This window comes from Callorhinus ursinus, unplaced genomic scaffold (genome assembly GCF_003265705.2).
Source record: "Callorhinus ursinus isolate GAN/ISIS: 27379988/994484 unplaced genomic scaffold, GSC_fseal_2.0 scaffold1, whole genome shotgun sequence".
NCBI classification, from domain to species: Eukaryota; Metazoa; Chordata; class Mammalia; order Carnivora; family Otariidae; genus Callorhinus; species Callorhinus ursinus.
In genome coordinates, this window is record NW_027397063.1 from 39,580,561 (window position 1) to 39,602,082 (window position 21,522).

General features: G+C 37.9%; 1 protein-coding gene across 10 annotated transcripts in view; it reads right to left on the bottom strand.

Moving 5' to 3' along the window:
• ABI3BP (ABI family member 3 binding protein) overlaps positions 1–21,522 on the bottom strand; it is a 238,011-nt gene that overhangs the window by 132,070 nt on the left and 84,419 nt on the right. For all 10 annotated transcript variants that reach the window (XM_073892683.1, XM_073892688.1, XM_073892686.1 and 7 more), the window contains exons 4-6: positions 19,220–19,352; positions 7,009–7,190; positions 6,385–6,437 (exon numbers count right to left, since the gene is read on the bottom strand). In XM_073892683.1, the coding sequence (XP_073748784.1) occupies positions 6,385–6,437; positions 7,009–7,190; positions 19,220–19,352 (368 nt within the window). The remainder of the gene's footprint in view (positions 1–6,384; positions 6,438–7,008; positions 7,191–19,219; positions 19,353–21,522) is intronic.

Genomic DNA, 21,522 nt, shown 5'->3' on the forward strand with positions numbered 1-21,522 from the left:
TCTAATCGAATCCTAAACTAAGGAATTAATCAAAGATAAACACCCTTATATATAAATTATTACCACTATGCAAAACAACTGCATCATCCAAAAGCAGAGCTTTTATTAAATAAACTGTTTCAAATTTTTGACATCTATTTAACAAAGTGGAAAATATGCATAATATAAATACAAAGATTACAATTATATGCACACTATAACCTAATTTTATAACAAGTATGTATACACAAATTATCAGAAAGAAATAGATCATAGGTTTTCTTTAACAGTGATTATTTCTTATAAACAGATTAATTTTTTAGACTTTTCTATATTTCCCAATTCCTTACAAGCATGAATTACATTTTAATTAGGAAAAGCTTTTTTGATCAACAGTCTGTTCAGTTACTACACATGCTTGTGTACTGCATAGCTTATATGCTATTGGAAAATAGGAGAATACATAAGTATAATTTATACCCATTTTTCCCAGGCAAAGGGGGAGGGAATAGTAGAAATAGTATAACCTTCAGTGGGAGAGAAAAAAAAAAAAATCTCAGCTTTGATGTCACCCTGGCAGCAGGATCTCTTTCAGCTTCATCATAAGAAAATTCAACAGGAGCCCTTGTACACAGGATGCTTTCCCAGAAAGGCTCTGCCTCAGGTGTCTACCTCACTCCTACCCGTCCTGCTCTAGCCAGAGTCGCCAGCACATGGCCTTTATCATTTGAGAATTTTAAATACCAGCTGTGCCAACCTCCAGCCACATGGGAGCCACGTTATCTTTCCAGGTACTAGTAACCATTTTTGTTACAGCTGTTGCTACAGTTCCAAAGACTTTTGAATGGCTTGTTCTCTATCCCTAGGAGTCCTGCCATTTAGTGCACATTTTGCAGAATGGGAAGTTTTTCAGACACATCACAGTTTAGCAGAAACACCTGCATGTTGCTGTGTTGATTGCTTTGGAATTTCATTATTTTAATTTTTAGTTCTTTTACTGTGATGATTTGTTTTAAACAATTTTTGACAAGGACAAATGGATAATAGTCCACTCTTCACATGAACAGCACGAAGTTTCTCTTTGAACTCTAACTTGAGTATCTAACAATGTTCTATTAAGATGATGAGAAGACTATATGTACGGTGTGTGCTGCCAAAAAACAAGGAAATAATTTAGCTGCAGAATCCAATTCTTTCTAGACCCATAATTACACTCTTGCCTAATCTGCAATCCAAAGATGCATCAAGACTGGACTCCTGAGCAAGTAGCTGCCTCTCTGTAAGTAGGGTTTTTAGGAGCATCAGGAAAATAGTCCTGCCTAAAATGTCTATGCTGAAGGCTCTAAATTGCCAATAAGAAGTTGACACTGTGAATCCTTTCCCTATGTCTTCTTATAAAAGTGTAGGGAAATGTCTGTTACTGGGATCCACTGAGAAATGAAATACTGTGATAATTTCCAAGTTAACAGTGTTTAACCAATTGCAACCCAATTTTAATCAAACAGTTCCATGTACGGTGTTTTTTAAAAAGGTACCAGTAACCCTTCCTCGTCGTCCCAGTTTTGCTCCTAGGCCGTGTCCCTGCCGGCTCTATTTTCTGTGGAACTCTTGCTCACTTCCATTCCTGTTGCAAGCTTTCATCACCACTTCCTTCCACAACTCTTGTCCCCCCTTCATTTAGTAACTATTATCTATGTGTTCACTGTATGCCAGGAAGAAAGTGTTATTTCCCTCCTGCCCCAGAAGAAATGTGGTATTTTATTTTCCCGACTTTTAAGATATCCTGTTCCTTAAGAACCTAGGTTGTACTATATCCTGAGCTGGGGGACTAGTTAAGGGAATTCACTTCTACCATTTTTCCAGGGACGTTGTGGCTGAGTATCCAGTGGGGAGATTCTATGGGGAGAGGATGCTGATGTGGTAAACAGCAATGAACTGATGACCAATTCAGCTGATTTTAGTCCTGGTTAGGGAAAGCCTATGCTTATCTAGAAATAACCAGAACAGTAGTAACCATAGAGGACGAGGGACTTTCTATTCACTGCATTGTATTTACTTCCTCCTGATATTATTTTGAAAGTCAGCTTTAATACATGTAGTGTTGGGGCCCCTGGGTGGCTCAGTTGGTTAAGTGACTGCCTTCGGCTCAGGTCACGATCCCAGGGGCCTGGGATCGAGCCCCACATTGGGCTCCCTGCTCGGCGGGAAGCCTGCTTCTCCCTCTCCCACTCCCTCTGCTTGTGTTCCCTCTCTCGCTGTCTCTCTCTCTCTCTCTGTCAATTAAATAAATAAAATCTTTAAAAAAAAATACATGTAGTGTTAACACTACTTTTTGTAGGCTCTTCCTTACAGGCTTGTCTATTTGGTATTTTTGTGGTGTCAGAATGTTCACTATAGATTTAACTTTATTTTCAGGTCCTGAGATAAAAAAGCTGTCCATTTGGGGAGTGGCAAGGGTTGCTCAAAATCAGACTTCAGTGGTTCAAGAGCCAAACCACATGAGAAGAACTTGGGCCTGTCACACTGTGGTTTTAATTCATTTTTAAGATGTTCTAATGAAAGTTACAAAACATATTGATTTAATCCAGTGTCCTACTTGCAAAACTCTTCATATTTCTGGTCGTTTAGGGAAGAGTGAGACATACACCTTTGATAATATTATTGGCCTAGATATAAACTTTTCAAGTTTCTGTTTTAAGACAACAAGTGCTAAGAACAGAAGGATACCTGATACATTCATTGTACACAATCTTAAGGTATGGGTGGTGACCACATGGCATTGTTCCCTATTCACCTCACTCATCTGGTAACTGTTACACTTGAAAAATTGGCCCCAGGGCCCCTGGGTGGCTCAGTCGGTTAAGCGACTGCCTTCGGCTCAGGTCATGATCCTGGAGTCCCAGGATCGAGTCCCGCATCGGGCTCCCTGCTCAGCAGGGAGTCTGCTTCTCCCTCTGACCCTCTTCCCTCTTGTGCTATCTCTCATTCTCTCTCAAATAAATAAATAAAATCTTAAAAAAAATAAAAAATAAAAATTGGTACCCCTTCTCTTTTTGCCAATAAGAGACATACTTTTAAAAAGATGGGTGGATCTCCGATGGAAAAAAAAAAAGATGGAAGGGTGAAAACAGATGTCATGTATTAGGGGAGCGCTCACTCCAAGGAGATTGGAATTAAATAATTAAACTTATATTTTAAAATCTCTGTTAAATGCTATGTACTTCAAAAATTGATTGTTTAGGGGCGCCTGGGTGGCTCAGTCAGTGAAGTTTCTGCCTTCGGCTCAGGTCATGGTCCCAGGGTCTGGGGATTCAGCCCCACACTGGGCTCCCTGCTCGGCGGGGAGCCTGCTTCTCCCTCTGCCTCTGCTGCTCTCCCTGCTGGTGTGTTCCTCTCTCTCTCTCTCTCAAATAAATAAACAAACACAATCATTAAAAAATGATTGTTTAGCTAGTGAACTAGTAAGATAATTAAGTTTTTTTAGAAAAATAGACATAATGTATTAAAAGTAGGTCCTTTCACATGTATTAAAATTAGGTCCTTTCAGCCATTGTTCTTGATTGAATCAGTTTATATATATATATATAAAAGGGAATTCACTTCTACCATTTTTATTATATCATATATATAAAATAAAACCCAATAGTAAACATTAGGTTTCACCTCCATAAAAAGAGTGTTCTAGATTCTCAACAAGAACGAAAGAGCAAAATTATGATAAATGTGTTTTTCCTTTCACAAGATCATGGATCTCAAGTAACGCAATTTATATAGAAAGAATCACCATTTTGTTTATGCACCTTTTCCCTATTTTTCTGGAGGTATAGGCAGGTAGGGGTGATACTGAAACTATTTAACAAGTGGTAGAACAAAGGCACCAACCGATCAGAAGAGACCTCTGCTATACGTTGCACACCCGGGCTTGCCAGCCCAACACGTCCTTAGATACATGAATTACATATAAAATGTAACCAGATGCTTAAGATGGGGCTTGTTTAACATCCGCTAAGTTTTTGCTCCATATAAGTTTTAGGTGTAAGCATGTACAGGTCAATGAAAGCATTTCTCAATGTATCTTTTGCTTAAAACTCTAAAAGTAAATTTATTTCATAACTCTTAAAATATTGCCTTCTCAAAGCAGTTTCAGAGGTGTCTGTCTGAATATTTGGACTGATATTGACTTTATTTGGATGAAAATATACCTCTAAAATATTTTCAGAATCAATTCTAAGTGGCCATGTCAGATGCTCAAAGGCTATCCCAAGTGGTTCCTTTTCAACTTTCCTGTGTTCCAGAGCTACCCAAGACCACAGATGGCTTTCCAGAAGGTGACAATGGAGAAAGTCTCAGAGAGAAGCCTTAAAATAGCTTTTCAGTTAATTTGGGTTTTCCTTTGGAAATAGCCAAGAGTTTCAAACCACAGCTCGTCACAGCTGGCTGGAGTTGGGGGTACTCCACCTCACAGCTTGAAGTGATAAAATATCTGGCTCTGGGTCACAGATGCAGGAAGTTTCTTCCTGGGCCTTCTCATCATGGCTATTTATGATATGAAAAAGAAATTAAATTCCTTGGGAGTAAACATCAACCATCCTTCCCCATTTTGCTGAGTAACTCACTAGATGAAATATTCTGCCACAAGACATTATTGGGATATGATTGCTGATTAAAAGGAATGAAAGAAATGACATCATTGAGTCACATGTAAAACACAGCAGGACAGCCAAGAGGGTGAGAGATAAGATACGGCTCCTAGGTAACCATTCACAACATGAGTGGGGATTGTTCTAGAAGAAAAATAAAGAGCAACTCTATTCCCTGTGATTGGATTTAAGAGAGACAAAGCCAGAGGGACCTTAATAAGGAATGGCACAACTCAATACTTTAATACTAGGCCAAATGGTTGTTTGCAAAAAAAAAAAAAAAAAAAATGCAGAACCAAATCAATATATAACCTTACTACCTGCAATATAGTGAAATAAAACTCATACAGAGTTTAATTATCACAAAATCAAACCACTTATAAAACTAAAAGCAAAATAGGGAAATATTTGCTCTCTGGATAGGGAAGGGCTTTCTAAAATAGAATGCAATTGAAAATATGACAATGGAAAAGACAAATAATTTGATTAAGCAAATTTTAAGACTTGCCTATTTCAAAAATTCCCATAAACAAAATTGGTAACAAATGTGAGAATAATGTTCCTCGATGATATCACAAAGAGTTGATGTTCTTTAATCTATAGTCTTTAAACTATTTAATAAAACCCATGAGATTCCCAATAAAGAACTAAATTTTAGAACTAAACTATTCAATAAAACCCATAAGACTCCCAATAAAGAACTAAATTTAAGAACTAAAACTAAAGGTCATTAAATGGAAAAGACAAATGGCAAATAAACAAGTGAAGTACTGCTATTTTAGAAATCAGAGAAAGAGAGATTTAAAAACTATTTTACACTACTACATTAGCTGAAAATTTAGTGATGGAAATACAGAATGTTGATAACCAGGCTAATAATAAGGGTGATAATAGCAAGGTAACTCTGATACATTGATAGCAAGATTGTAAAGTGGCACAACCTTTCTAGAAAGAAATTTGATCATATGTATTAGGAAGTTTTCAAAATGTTGATGCCTCCTTTACCTGCTCAGAACATAATGGCCTTCACTTTATAATTGGGTATATGATTTAAGATGCAAATATCTCTGTGGTTGTTATAACAATGGCTTACATTTATAACAAGTAGTACATAACTGGGATGGGGCTTCCTGAGAAGAGATTTTGACAAGTGGAGGGAAAGAAAGAACAAGGGACTGAGTTTCTATAGTGAGAGAGAAGTGGGAGAGGTCTAGATGGGGGGGGTGGATTGTCAGGCATGTAAGATGTGCAGATATTTACTGCACTCGAGAGGCTAGGCACGGTAAAAAAAAAAAAAAAAACAAGCCAGTTGCTTCGTTGTTTTGGAAAAGGTTGGCTTTTTTTTTTTTTTTTTAAGGTTGGCTTTTTTAAGTAGGAAGTGAGAGAAGAGAGGGAAGACGACCAAGATCAGAAATGAATAATACCAATGAAAACAGAGCATGTCCAAATTCACTCTGGAAATGGGTTATTCTAAAAAACAATCCACTGCAAAGATAATAAGCATCACCTCAAGACACCTGGAATATGGAAATACTTGAGTAACTACATTGATTATCTTTAGAGCTTTAAACATACTTTAGAGCTCTAAACATAGCAAATGCCTAAAGCATTAAGTACTTTACACAAAGCCCCAGAGCCAGTTAATCCCATTTCAACACTTCCTCACAGACGGATTTCCTTATAAAAACAAAACAAAACAACAACAACAAAAACATAATGCAGACAAAATTGCTAAAAACATTCCTGAGAAAAACCTGGTACCTACCACTGTGTGGACTTGGTCATAAGTGCTTTGGATTTTCCCATTTACTTTTTTACCTGACAGAAACAAGGAGAAAATAACATTATTTTCATTCTTTGTGTTCCTAAATTAATTCTTCCTACTCATTATGAAGAACTGTAACTCCTGTTCTAACTCTGGCACTGTTAATCATCTTATTTGTTTGCTATCATTTCAAACACTGATTCCAATGAAGTTTGAATGAAGGGATCACAGGAAGAGAGCTCAGGGCCCCCTGAAGTCTTTTTATGTTCACTTTTACTGGCCCAGGTTTCAATTCCAAACACCTGCACACATTACTGCTGTTTTCACTCAGTTGATGCTCATAGATCTGAGATTGATTTAAAATACTACAATGGCCAAAGAACCGTTATCAATGGAGGCATCAAATATCAGCTTATTTTTTGTTGTTGTTTAAAAAAACCATGCATTAATATAAAGGGTTCTGAAATACCAATACTCAAATTCTGTTCGCTTTTGTATTTTTTTTTTAAGTACTAGAGGATGGGAATTAACTCATCTCATATTTAAGAATTAAATAATTAAAAATTCGGTACTTAGGAAAATAAGAATTACAGAAAGCTCACTGAAGGAATTCCAGGTACTTACTGCCAACAACAGTCTTGTGATTGAAAATCTTACTCCAAATTCCACCTTCTCCATTGTCTTTCACTCCAAATTCATAAACTGTGTTGGGTTTTAGATTTTCCACAATTGTCTCAGTGGCCGGACAGAGTTGAAAAACCCATTTCTTTTCCTTATCCTTTTCTCTATAGCGAATTGTATAGTATCTGTTGAATAACCAAAATACAAAACTTGAAATTCACAGGGAGGTTCAGGCTATTTCAAGTTTCTTAATACACCACAGACTCCCACCTACTTCAAAGACTGTGTTTAATGCTGGCTTCTGTTTTTATTTTTTTAGAAATTGTAGAGAACATGAAAAAAATAGCTCAATGTGTACTTACTTTAATTTCTAATTCCAAGTTGGAGAGCATGCAGCAGTGCACTTACAGACTGACAGAATTCAGACCTCTCAGTTCTATTATTCACTACTTTGCAAAAGGAAAGTTGGAAAATGCTGGATGTTCATTTTTTTCCAATTATGCATAGAGCAGAGCATAGACATAATTTTGTAAGTGCATCATATTGTAGTTTTATAGCTGGATGGGCTTAAGCCTGGAACTGCATGGGTTTATTCCACGGAATGTCCACCAAGGTAGTATGGTTCAGTTTTGTAAAAGGGGGACCTGAAACTCTTAAGTTGTATCGAGGACTGCATTCTAAGGGTAACATTTTCTTATCATTATAAAAATAGAATCAAGACCAAAGCCAAGCTAAGGGTACAATGAAAAAAAATGAAGCAATGCAAATTTAAGATCATGGTTATGTATATGCCTAGGGCCTCGTAATATTCAGCCATATATATGGTAAAGTCATGATAAACCTCATCCTTTTTTTTGCGCTTGTATCACATGCAACGTTTTATATATATTATCTCATTTCATTGTCCTAGAGTCGCCTTAAGTGGTAGAAGTTACTAATCCCATTTTATAAATGTGAAAATAGAGATTCAGAAAGATCACTTAATTTGCCCATTGTTGCCCACCTAGTGACTTTAACCAGTGGCAGAACCAGAATACAAAGACTCCTCTTGACAATGCTCTAAACAGCCTCCCTAAGTGGGACAGGAGATCAGGCGGGGATTTCATTAGCACGGTATACGGTAACAAGAATGAATGAGCTAGAGCTACTTGTATCAGTATGAACAGATTTTACAAGCAAAATATTGAATGAAAATAGCAAATCACAAGATAAAACATATTGTCTCATATGATTTACATAAGTACTGAAACGCTCACAAAAAAACTACGTTACCATATATTATTGCTGGCAGTGTAAAGGGATAACAAATACCCTAAGGATCTAATATTTGTGTTGGAACTTTAGTTCCCAGTGAGATAAATGAGATTAGAGGTGGGGCCAACAGGTAAATTTCATCTGCTTTTTATTTGTAAATAAACATTTTCAGTAAATGAAATAATACCTGTCAGGTAGGATGATAGACACATAGGTATTTGTTGTATTATTTTCAGTTCTTCTATTTTAAATTTTCTCCAAAAAATTTAGTACCTCTCTCCCACTCCCCACCCTAGCATAATTTAATGGGCTAAGATTCAGGCTAGCTGCTTTTATTTAAAGCCTTATAAAGTCACTCATATACTCATGCTAGAAACGTTTAACTGCCATCTCTAAGTGTCAGGCACAAGTTGTTGATGCTACACAAACACAATTACCCAGAGTCTCTGGAAAAGAGTGCCAGGACTGGCTACACGATTTATGAGGCTCATTCCAAAATGAAAACATGGGAGCCCTTATTAAAAAATGATTAAGAATTTCAAGACAAAGACAGTAGAGCATTAAACCAAGCATGGGCCCTTCGAAGTAGGGGACCCTGTGCAAATGCACACATCGAATGCTTGTGAAGTCAGCGGTGGGGGGGGAGGGGGGTACTGTTTAACAAATACAGAGAGGGGATGATTTTCTATGTTTCTGTATATTTGTATCTTGCATGTATTTGTATATTCGGACTATTTTCCTACTAGTTACAAGCTACTGATATACTTCCCTCTTTCTAGTAAAACTACTGTCAGGGCTCCAGTCTCCGATTTCAAAGGAGCAAAAGCCAGAATGAGTGAAGGAGGCTGTTCAGCCAAAATATTAACTGCTCCTGGGAACGAACAGTATAGAATAGTAATCCTCTGTGTCTTGTGAGTTGAAACATCAGCAGAAATCTATGAAACATTTATTGACAAGTATGCTGCATGGAATTTTTCTTGTTTTTTCCTTGCCTTGGATACCACGCAATGTCAGAGAAGTGCAGAGAAGCCAAAATCAGACCAGATGGGCTACCACAATTAGACAGCTCTCCTTTGGCTACATGTCTCAATTCCTCATATGATGGGGGGGGTGGGGCACTGCTAACATAATGACCAAAGGCCAGATTCCAGGGTTACACATAAGTTTGATTTTATATAATCTTTCTAGGAATGAAATGGTATAAAAATGCTCTACGAACTTACCCACATGTTAAAAAAAATAATCCATCTTGCAATTTTTTTCTTAATCTTGATCACAAAGCATTTGAAATACCCTCTCTGATACAAGTTTGTCAGGAAAAATAAACGTACAGGCAGCTAACTTTTCTGCTTCAGAGAGGTTATCCTTGTCAACAGTGGCTTAATTGATAACTGTATAATATAGGCAAGTTCTAAGTGTTAAAAGAGTCAATAAGTCTATGTGGCGTAAAGTAATGTCACATTTCCTTGATTTTAAAGCTAGATTTAGGCCTTATGATAATAAGCAAAGCTGAAACCTAGCACACAGAAGGTATTCCATAAATATCTGTAGAATGAATAAAACGGATACTTGGGTGCTCATGGGGTCATTCTAAAATTAGAATATAATCACTCTAAATGGACAATAGCTCCATCACCAAAAAAACACTGATCTAAGCAATCAAGTTTACAATGATCTTTTTCAGTGTGTCATTGTGTAAGGTTTCACTTACCAAACTCAACATTCCTATAGAATCAATGCAAACTGCAGGAAAATACAATAAATGTCTACCTTGAACATTTGCAGAAGGCTTAAGATTTTAAAGTGTGTTTCAGTTTATTCATACAATAAACTGAAGAGAACAAGAATTATTATAGAAGAAAATGAGAGATGATAAGTGTCTAGGTTCTGATAATCAGTGACAGAGCCAGGCAAATGGCTGTTTTCTGACTCCTAAGCTAATAGCTTCAGCATTGCACTGGACCGTCTTTCTACTATGGTGCTTAGCAAAAGGAGATGAAAAAAGACAGGTAAAATGACCTCGAAGGGAAGAGGGCAATTCTAATTCCTTTTAACATTACATAAAGTTTATTATTTCATTGTATATTTACCATCACATAGAGTCACAGACTTCCCATTATTGTCTGAGGATACTCAGGATCAAATGTTGATTGCACCCTTTTCTGTGGATGATTAAATTTGGACACAAGTGGAACAAGTCTAGTAAAGATACAGGTAGCAGTCAGTGAGGGTCATCAGATCAGACCTCTGGAAAGCCTGCCTCTAGCAACTTGGAGTTTAAGAACAAGAACATCTCGTGTCCTAAGTGGTAAGGAACTATTGAAGGTAGTGTTTGGTTCAAATACCATTATCTCTGCTTACATATCCCTAATAGTACGAATATTGACAATAATGGTTATTGTAGCTTAAACAAAATCCTTAGCTCCTCAAAATGTGGAGAAGGCAGGTAGTGGCTTGGCTTGGATATTTGTCAGCTGCAAACTAGTAGCCTGCCTTCATGGGAGTCTTTGCCCACTTATTCATCACTTTTCTCCCTCAAAAGAGAACGGGGGTGGACTAGACAGTCTTTGAGATCCTTTCTGTTCCTAAAAGATGACTGTAGCTGCATATTAGACATTTTATTCCAATAAAACACAGAGGCAGGACACAGGATAGAAACCCCATAAACAAAATTTATGAAATAACTGGCAATAAATTACCAAGAGCAGAAATTGAGTAATATCAAGATAAATTTAGTCCTTTCACAAACCAGCCTGGCTTGATGCATGTGGTTGGCTATCATTTGGGCTTTCTATGCTTTTTTCGGCAATGTTTTTGTTTCTATGTAATTAGCTACCATTACATTTCCTAAAACATCTATTCCACACATGGTTTGCTCTCTTCATATCAAAGGACACTTCCTGACACCCCCTTTGTCAATATTTTTGCTTCTTGCCTTGTGGAGACTGGTGACTGCTGATAGAAATTCTGTCCTCACTCCATTCTTCTCAAAGTGTCTCTCCCTATCATGCCCTCCCTTCCCCGCCCCCCGCCCCTGATTCCAGGGTTCTCCCTTCTGCCCACACATAGCATCTAGGTAATTTTATACCATTTCCTTATTCCATTCACTCACTCTCTGAGTTGAATAACTGTTTAAATATTTTTCATTCTAAAAAAAATAAAATGAATATTCCCTTTTTATCCCTGCTATCTTTTCACAGAATTTCTTTTTTTAAAGATTTATTTGAGAAAGAGCACTCGTGAGCATGCACAAGCAAGGAAGAGGGGCAGAGGCAGAGGGAGGAGCAGACTCCCAGCTGAGCAGGGAACCCAATGCGGGGCTTAAATCCAGGACCCTGGGATCATGACCTAAGCTGAAGGCAGATGCTTAACCGACTGAGCCACCCAGGTGGCGCCAACACAAAATTTCTTCAAAGTAATCTACCTTATCCCACTTTCTCATGACTCATGATGCCTAAATCTCTTTGTAATCTGGTGTCTGACCTGTTAATAAAACCTTTGATCAAATCTAATGATTTAATCCTCTGTGAATTTCCTAACTACCTTAAAATCTACTCATATTCTTCCCCAAATCTGCTCCTATTCCTGTTGACTTCGGGTGCCTTCTCCCCTCATGTCTAATCGGTTCTCAAGCCCAATTAGGTTTCCTGCATGATTCCTCTTTTACTTGTCTCTTCTCTATTTTTAAGCACTTATGGGACCAGTTTAGGTCTTTATTATCTTTGGACTCTTAAAATAATTTTCAAGATGATCAAAAATTTCCAAAATCTCTCTTCTTTATCACCTACTAGTGCCTGGCTTAAAAATCAACAGAAGGAAAAGTTTCTATTGATTTTAGTGCTATCTAAAATGGAATAGCTTGCCTGAAATGGCAGTTATAAAATAAAGCAAATAATATCAAAATTAACAGGACTAGCAAACACAGGTCCATTTATTGAGTGTTGTGTGCCAGACACTGTGTTGGCAATTTTACATGTATCATCTCATTAAATTCTGACAACTCTATGAGATATTACTATTATTAACCCATTTTACAGATTTAAAAAACCCCCAAGGCTTAAAGCATTTAAGTAACTGTCTAAGGCCATTCAGCTAACAAAAGAACAGGATTTTGAATTTAGGTCAATCTGACCAGAATTTTACCCTCCATATCTGTGCTGTTACCATTCCTGGAAATACTCACTGTGGACTCTGGATGGGAGATGTTGCAGAAGAGGTTCAAGAGCTAGATGGCCTGACCAGATTTTTTTATTTCCTGAAGATTATTTATTTGAGGTGGGGGAGGGGCAGAGGAAGAGAGGAGAGAGAATCTTAAGCAGACACTGTGCTGAGCATGAGCCCCACACAGGGCTCGATCTCATCACCCTGAGATCATGACCTGAGCCGAAACAAAGAGTTGGTCGCTTAACCAACTGTGCCACCCAGGGGCCCCTGACCAGATGATTTTTAAGCCTTGCTCTGAACATTCCACCTAATTACTTACTTGTACCTTTGTTGAGACCTACTATTATAAAGCATGATGCTAGGATCCACATGCACTGGAAGAGGAGCAGGGCATCATGAAAACTTCACAAATGAGCTCACAGTAGAGTGAGGGGAGGAGGTAGGTGTACAAATGGATAGAACTAAAGAAGTCGGGGTGAAAAGCACAGGGTCCTGAGGGTGGCTAGGTATAGCACTAGGTGGTCTGAACTGTTGAAATTGACAGACCGCATTTTAAATCCCATCTTAGGGGTGTGATTTAAAGCAGGATATCCTACGTAGGTCCAGGAAAACAAAGTGGTCCAGATTTAAAACTCATGGCAGGAGCAGGACTCATATATTCTTAGAGATAGACTGCAGGAGAGATTCTACGATTTCTTTTACCGGGCAGTAGGGAGCTGGTGGAAATTCTTCAGCTGGTGAACAAAGTTGAGCAGTGATGAAGGAGGCTAGACTTATCAGCAGTGGAAGAATTAGGGAGAAATTGGAAGGAGGAATCTCAATTAATGCACTATGGTCCAGATAGGAGAGAACAAAGAAATGAACCGTGGAAGAAACGAAATGAAGAGAAGAAAATAGATCAAAGTGATATTTCTACAGAAGAATTGACGAGACTAGATTCCTTGTGGGATATGGGTGCTAAGAAAAGTGTAAATACAAATCCAAACTGAATTTCTAAACTTGAAGAAAATTAAAGTAATGGAAAGGAGTTCTTTTGGTAGTATAGAAAATATGAATTTAATTGGAGTTTGAGGTACTAACCACCATTATTTGGCCCCTGTAATGCAGAGAATTCCATCAACTAAAAATACAGTCTTAGAAACCTAGAAATGAGTCAAGGTCAGAAGTCAGCCCGGGAAGTCATTTACATCCTTGTCACTCCCGCTGCTCTCAGGACAGCAGCACCATCAGCATTTCCTGTTATCTTTTAGAAATGCAAAATCTCAGGCTCCTGGGGCCTTTGGAGTCAGAATCTGCATTGTAACAAGGTCTTTTATGTGATTTGTGTGCACAAAGTTTGAGAAGCACTGTTCTGCTTGGAAGTGATAAAGACAGCACAGATGAGATAAGGGGGAAACAAAGATGAGAGATCCAAGGATAAAACTCTGTTCCATTTGGGGAGGTAGGATGACAAATTAACACAAGAGAGGAGAGGAAAAGGCTAAGAGGGAAACCTAAATAGAAATGTCAAAAAGGGGTGCCTGGGTGGCTCAGTCGGTTAAGCATCTGACTCTTGATTTCAGCTCAGGTCTTAATCTCAGGGTCATGAGTTCAAGCCCCACATTGGGCTCCACACTGGGCATGGAGCCTGCTTAAATAGATGTATAATGTCAAAAAAGGAAGATGGCCACCAATTCCACAGAGAGGTTAGAAAGGGTAAGAATGGAGAAAACTCTTCTGAATTTAGCAATTAATTGATCATTGGTGACCATAAAGAGATATTTCAGCAGAGAGTTAGAAAGGGAAGGGAAGGCACTGAAAAGGAATAAAGCCTGGGGGCAGGTATGGAAACTGGGAATAAGAGAGCAGACCACTCTGAGACGTTCTGGAATTAAGAGATTGAAAAATCCCTTGGAAGAGAGAACCGGATTGAAAGAAGATGTTTTGGGACGGGGAAATCACGAACATGTTGGCAAGCAGGGGGGCAGGGTCCCAAGGGCAGTGAGGGCACCAGTGTGAGTGCAGGCTTACAGAGCATGGACAGCATGGGATGGTGAGCACTGTCTGAAGTCAGAAATGGGTTCCTTGGAAAGAAGAGAAGAAAGAGAAATCTGAGGTGAAGAAAGAGTGAGCTGATGGTGGATAATCTAAATTTCCTTGGCATCGCAGAAGCCAGGATGGATTGGGGTAGGAAAGGAGCCAGGGAAAGTAGCCTGGATGTGATCCCCAGGAACCACGGTACGGTGACAAGTGTCTGAATGAGAATCATTGGCATGGACATGGAGAGATAGAAGACATTGATATACTTGCCCAAGGCAGAACTCAGAGAACCTGGGGGCTCATTAGCTATAGGAGAGGACAAATAAAAAAATGAATAAATGAATCAAGTTTCAAGTAGGAATGAACAGAAGAATTAAGGTATTTTGGAAAGTACTAAGAAATGGAGCTGATTATCAAGAAGAAAAAGTAGGTGTTTGATTTTGTCACCTTAAGTTTGAAGTAATGGTGAGACATCAATGTGAAAATGCTGGCGTTTGACTCTTTATTCATTGAGTATAAATATTTACTGAAGGCCTACTATGTGCCAGACGCTGACCCAGGGACTGGGAAGATTAAGCCGGTTAAGATACACATGGTCCCGGTCCTCACAGAGCTTAAAATTTACACGGAAAGACAAATGGATAACAAGGCAATGGGTTCAATCAAGTGAAAATGCAGACATCAAAAATATTCTCTTCTTAAAAACAAGGGGGGAACAAATAGAAAGGCAAGGGCCTGCTCTGGATCAGCTGAAAAGGCCTCGTTCTACATTAACTGTAAATAAGTACACATGAAAGTGTTAGAAAATGTGAAAATGATTTCTAAACAAATCATAATGCTTTAATAGGTTGGCAAAGGAGTGAGAACTAAAGCAATCTTGAACACTTTAACAAGCTGGAAACATGGGAAGGAAAAAGTAAGCTATTAATGAGGAAATAAATTTTGGTTAAAAACATGTTTTACTCTTCATTTGCGCCAATTTGGAAAGCTTTCTTTGGTCTTTAGATATATTGGCACAAATGTGTACATTCTTCCATTCAAAGCCTATTAAGAATAAACACTGTAAATTAAGCACATCTACTTTCCAATGTGAATGCAGAAAAGGATTTAAGAACATGGGTACCCATATGGACCCTGTGCAAACAGGTATAGAGCCACGTGTCACGAAGGATAAAGTGATACTCTATTAATACTTCCAAACTTAAAAGCATAGCAGTTTTCTCCCTGGAAACTTACTACACAGGACTTGGATACAGAAAGTCCAAAATCAAAGTATAAAGAAAAAAAAATTCCCAATAAATTATTTGCTTTTCATAGGATAAATGGAGCTGTATGAATCAATGAGAACTGATTTTTTTTTTTTATATCAGAGACTTTACACAGGGTGCCAATATAGAATCCGATGGACTACAATGACACCAGTAGGTGTTCCTGTAGCAAGCCAAGGGCATTCGGATTCCGATGATTTTTTAAAAAGGTACTCCTGAAGGAAAAATTCAGCATATTAATCTTCCAGTTTTCAAGAAGTGATCATTCCCTATAGCTACTGCTCCTTATTCTAACTTATTGGCTTAGCTGAAATTCTAAAACAAAACAAAACAAGACAAACAAACAAAAAAACCACCATCACGTAGGGGTAGATTTCTCCAAGTCTGCTTCTAATTACATTGATTTAGAATCCTGGTGGATTTATCTGGGTGTTTATAACATGCACAGGAGTTCCAGAACTTTTAAACAAGGACTACTATTTTTTCTCAGATTCCACCAAGACTTTAAATGTCAGCTCTTTATTAACAGTACTAACTAGGAAGAAAGGAGGCATGTGTAAATGAAATCCACAAGTACTCCAAGTGCTTTGATTCAGGCATCACCATTGAATTCTTCCCTTTTACTTTTGTCCTAAGAGCCCCCTATTTCTGTCAAGGGTACCTTGCTTGTCCCACTCATTCACATTTGAAAGTTTCCAAGCATCTCGATATGCTACTACTGAATCTTTGAAAAAATTTTATTCTAAGTAGAATTATTGATTTTGACTAGTGTGATTTGATGGGCATGACTCCCTCTATTTGATGAGAAGAGCAAAGCCAGAGTGTGTGAGCAAGGGGGTGAGGGAGAGGTACATGCATGGTTTGAGTAGCTTGGGTCTTCTAATCAACTGCCTTGTTAATAGCCTAGCTTTACCAGATCATCTGCTCCTCTCCTTATGCTACAAAACTATGGCAACATCCATCAGTTAAAATCGGCATCAGATAAATGCTTTCAAGAAGGGGTAGGACCAAGTGAAATTGGAGGGAAAGTCTGAGGACAGGAGAAGAAATCATATCCAAAGCTTTTTCTGTGAATTTGCACGTCACCAAACTTCATGAATTTATCAAGCAAGGCAAAAAACTATTAAAATCAGCTGCATTTTGCTGCAAGAGCACCAAATTTCCTTTCTTCTTTCCCACCCCACTTTGGTCTTTTTTAATTAGAGACTAAAGAAAATGAAAAGGAATAAGAAAGCAACCCATAAATGTTAATTTTCTCAGCCCTGACATCCTGGACCAATCCGGTAAAGCTGGAATTATCACAAGAAAGCATGTTCTTTTAAGAGTCCATTTTCCAAACAAAATAAGTTACAGACTTAGTGGTGGGTGATAAAGGAACATTTCAGATTCTTTGAAACATCTCAAGCTTATTTTTTTTTTTAATTGGTTTTGGCAATATCTTCTACATGGCTTTTTCCAATAATTTCTTCCTTCAGAACTATGAACATGTGAAGGAAAATCTATTATTGTTCTTAGTCTAGATTTCCTAATCAAAGTCATATGAAAGGTACTCTTGAGAACTTACAAACATTTTTAAAGGTCCTTCTTTTGAATTCAATTTAGACAAATAAAAATAAAACACCACACAGGAGAGAACAAGCCAAAAAATGTATGAAAAAGTGCTCAGTATTGTTAGTACAAGAGAAGTGCATATTAAAACTCTAACAAGATGTTGCTGTGCTAGAACAGAGAAAATGCAAAATGTTCACAGCATGAAATGCTGGTGAGGATATGTGGAACAATCTGAACTCTCATATTGCCTGTAGGAGTGTAAATGGAAAAGTCAGGCAGAAAAAAAATTTAAATATACATTTTCCCCATGACCCAGCAATTCCACTCCTAGGTATTTATCTAAGAAAAATTAAAAGATATGTCTACAAAGTCTCATACAAAAATGTTTATAAAGTCTAAATTCATAATAATCCAAAACAAAACATAATTAGGTGTCCAACGACAAGAGAGTAGATAATAAATGCTGGAATATTCACATAACGGAATACTCCTCAAAAATAAAAAAAAAGGAATGAACTATTAATACCTGCAATGTTATCAATGAAACCCAAAAACATGCTGAATGCAAACAAATGGACAAAAAAACCAACATAGTATATGATTCCATTTATGTGTAACTATAGATTAGGCAACCTAATCTACAGGGAAAGAAATCACATCAGTGGTTGCTTCTTGAGGAAAGTTCTGTCTGGAGGGATGACAGTGTTCTATTTCCTGATGGAGCATAGGATACTGATTAAGCTGTGCATTGTACTGGATTTAAATTATACCTCAACAACATATTTTTTTATTTAGAAAGGAAATCAAACTTTTACAATTTAAAAATCACTTTGAGTCTTGGGCGCCTGGGTGGCTCAGTTGGTTAAGCGACTGCCTTCGGCTCAGCTCATGATCCTGGAGTCCCGGGATCGAGTCCCACATCGGGCTCCCTGCTCAGCAGGGAGTCTGCTTCTCCCTCTGACCCTCTTCCCTCTCGTGCTCTCTATCTCTCATTCTCTCCCTCTCAAATAAATAAATAAAATCTTTAAAAAAAAAATCACTTTGAGTCTTTTTAAAATTAAAAAAATTAATGAAATGCCTTGGTTGAGGCTTGAAAGTTTGGAATGCTTGTCAGATGCAAAGTTCTGAATTTTAAAGATAATGTAGTAAATATTTATGATAAACAACTATTTTATTTCCCAGCTTCAGCATGTTGTACGCTGCCCAGCACATAGACCATGCCGAATATATGTGCTGGGTGGATGAATGGCCTTCATTTAAAAATATACTTAGATTTTTTTATTTTGTCCTGCTAAGGAATAGGAGCTCCACCTCCAAACCTGTGCTGTTCCTCTGTCTACATCTCGCCCTGTGTGTTACTCTCCAGTTCTCTAAACCAGTGATTCTCAAATGTAAGAGGGCGTCAGAATCTTCCAGAGGGCTTGTTAAGCCACAGATTACTGGGCCCCACCTTCAGAGCTTCTCACTCAGTAGATCCGGAGGGGGGCCTTGAGAAATGAACCCAACCGATTTTGATGCTGCTTGGTTTGGGGCCACCCTTTGAGAACTACTGCTTCTAACACTTCTTCAACTGTCAAACCAAGGGTCAGCATTTCCAACTTTTAACCATGTTTCCTAACTGCCTTGCGCCTCACCCTCTGAACTTTTATTACTCTTCTCACTGATGGTCCCCGCTTGCTGTTTGGCTCATTCTCCCTTGTACTTTATTCTTTGGGAAGAAAAAAATGCTTGCATGTGTTTTCTATTCAGGTAGACGATAACTCTCTCAAGGGTAGGGACCCTCACTTTGTATCTTCCTTCGTCTCACACCCAGAACAAGCTGTATAGCTAATGGGTGATCCATACGTGCTGATGCCCCTGATATTTATACATTCTTCCAAAGCATGTACAGACACTACTAAAAGAAAGAGCGAATTTTCAGGTAAAAAAAAAAAAAATCCTTTGTTAGGATGAATTACCTGTCATTGGGACAGTGACTTGGTAACGTCCAGTCATGGTGTGGGTTAATGAGGAAACCCCAAGACAGGAACACGGAGCTTGGTGTCAGAGTGCCAACCACCAGCTGCAGAGGTTTGCGGGAGCGCGCTTTACCTGTGGAGGTGATGTGCAGGTTAGTTCTGGTAACACAGTATATTTTTATGATTGGCGTAGAACGCGTAAAAATGACTTAGGATGATGATAAAGAGCACGAAAGCATCAAGTTCCTTTTCTTCTCACGGAGTGCACAAATATTACCAATTTTTTGCCCATGAATTTAAGCATAAACCAAACAAAATATCATTTTGAGATTTATGTATGTATGTATATGCATATGTATATGAAAGCATATATGGGTAACATAGGCATATAAACTATATGTAATCATACTTAGGTATTATTTTCTTATGGGTTAGGGATGAATATGAGAGCCGTGGCTATTACCAGTGAAATAAATAATGCAAATGCTTTGCTCACTTCATTTCTTTTACACATACAATAAAAGCGTGTTGGTTTTCCCCCTTCTCCCAAGACTATGAATTAGTGTGAAAGAACATCAAAGATGAGACAACAAAGCTTAATGTCTGGCTTATAAGTTATATTCCTTTTTATAACCAGTTTAGAAGTGTAAAATCCCTGTCCTACTATTACAACAAGGCTTTTTTTACAGTGTCTAAATGGAAAATGTATACGCATTCTTTTTTACTCATTCTTAACACTGCTGGAAGAGTAGGGATGACATAGGAAGTACAGTCGTTCGGATGGGCCGAACTGGATTTGGGCAGTGCCAAGTGATGGTGATAAACCGTTTTAGATTCTTTTCTCATATATGGGAGAAAGGTATTTGCATTTTCAAAAATATTTGGAACTTCAGGAATAGGGTCAGTGAAAAAAAGCAATGAAGATCCTTTGCCATGGAACTCAACACTGGCTCATTAAAAAATCTGTAAAACACATAAAAATGCAATAAGATATCTAATAAAACTATGCAGAACATAAAGCATTCTTTTTATTTCCATTGTATTTCCCCTTTCATTTCATGAGACCACACCTGTTGTATTTGCTACGGGAAGAACTTGTGTTATTTTGATCTAATGCAGTACGAACTAATAGGGTAGGAAGGTACGAGCTTGTACGAGCTTAGTGAAAGTTATCTGAACCACATGCCCTTTAAAATTGTGCCATCCTTGCTGCCTCTGATAGATTTAAGTTCTGTGAGTTGTTATTCTGGTGAAAAACCTTCTCAGCCCAGAATATATGTAAGCCTAGTGGTGGCCAACTGTTTCATGGTAACATAGCTGAATTTTGAAAAAGTTATACGCAAACAATGAATCATGGCACACTACATCAAAAACTAATGATGTAATGTATGGTGATTAACATAATAAAAAAAGATATTTGAAATAATTGTCAAGGATAGCTGTTTATTTATTTGCAAACACGCTTTTATCCTTCTCCATAAAATTTTCTACCTCTTGTGATTCCAAGAACCCAAGTCTGACTCCCAAAGGGGGTAGATTAGAACCTGGCGAGGGGCAGGGGTTTATGTAGTTTGAAAAAGGCCTGAAGGGATTCTGCTATCCCTTCCCCCCTCCCAAGTTGGTTTTCACTAATGTAATACAACTATCTCATTCTACAAATGAAAAATAAGGCCCAGAGAAGTTTCAAGGGTATCCAAGGCCACACCAAGAGCAAGGTCAAGACTCAAATTTCCATCTTCTGAATCGTTATCTAGGTTTCTTTTCTTTTTTCTTTACTACATCATTGGCATAGCTCACACTGTATGATTATGCCCTTTAGAGACAAAAAGATACATTTTCCTTTCTCCAAGGGAACCTAAGACCTACATGACCATAAAATAATTATTTCACTAAGTTTGGATCTTAATATAAAAATGATTAAAATTCATGTGGCAGATGCAGATATAAAATGAATCAAAGTGAATGCCTCAGTCATTGTATCATTCTCAAATGCAGATTGCAAAAACAAATACATTTGCTGCCTGAGAGGAAAGGTGGGGTATTATACCCTGAGCAAGATGAAACAGTTTCCTGAGCTGGCCATCACAAAGGGAAAAATAATTTCAAGACCAGTGTCATAGAAGTTCCCAAATGAAGTTATAAAGTGTAACTAAGGTGTGAGCACTCTCTTGACGTCCCTTGCACATTTCTGTGTTTGTATTGAGAAATAGTTTGATGAACATGAAGCCAGAATCCTATGGATCCATACGAATTACTTCTTGACTTTATTAAATATTTTGAAATAGAGTCTTGAAGTGTTGACT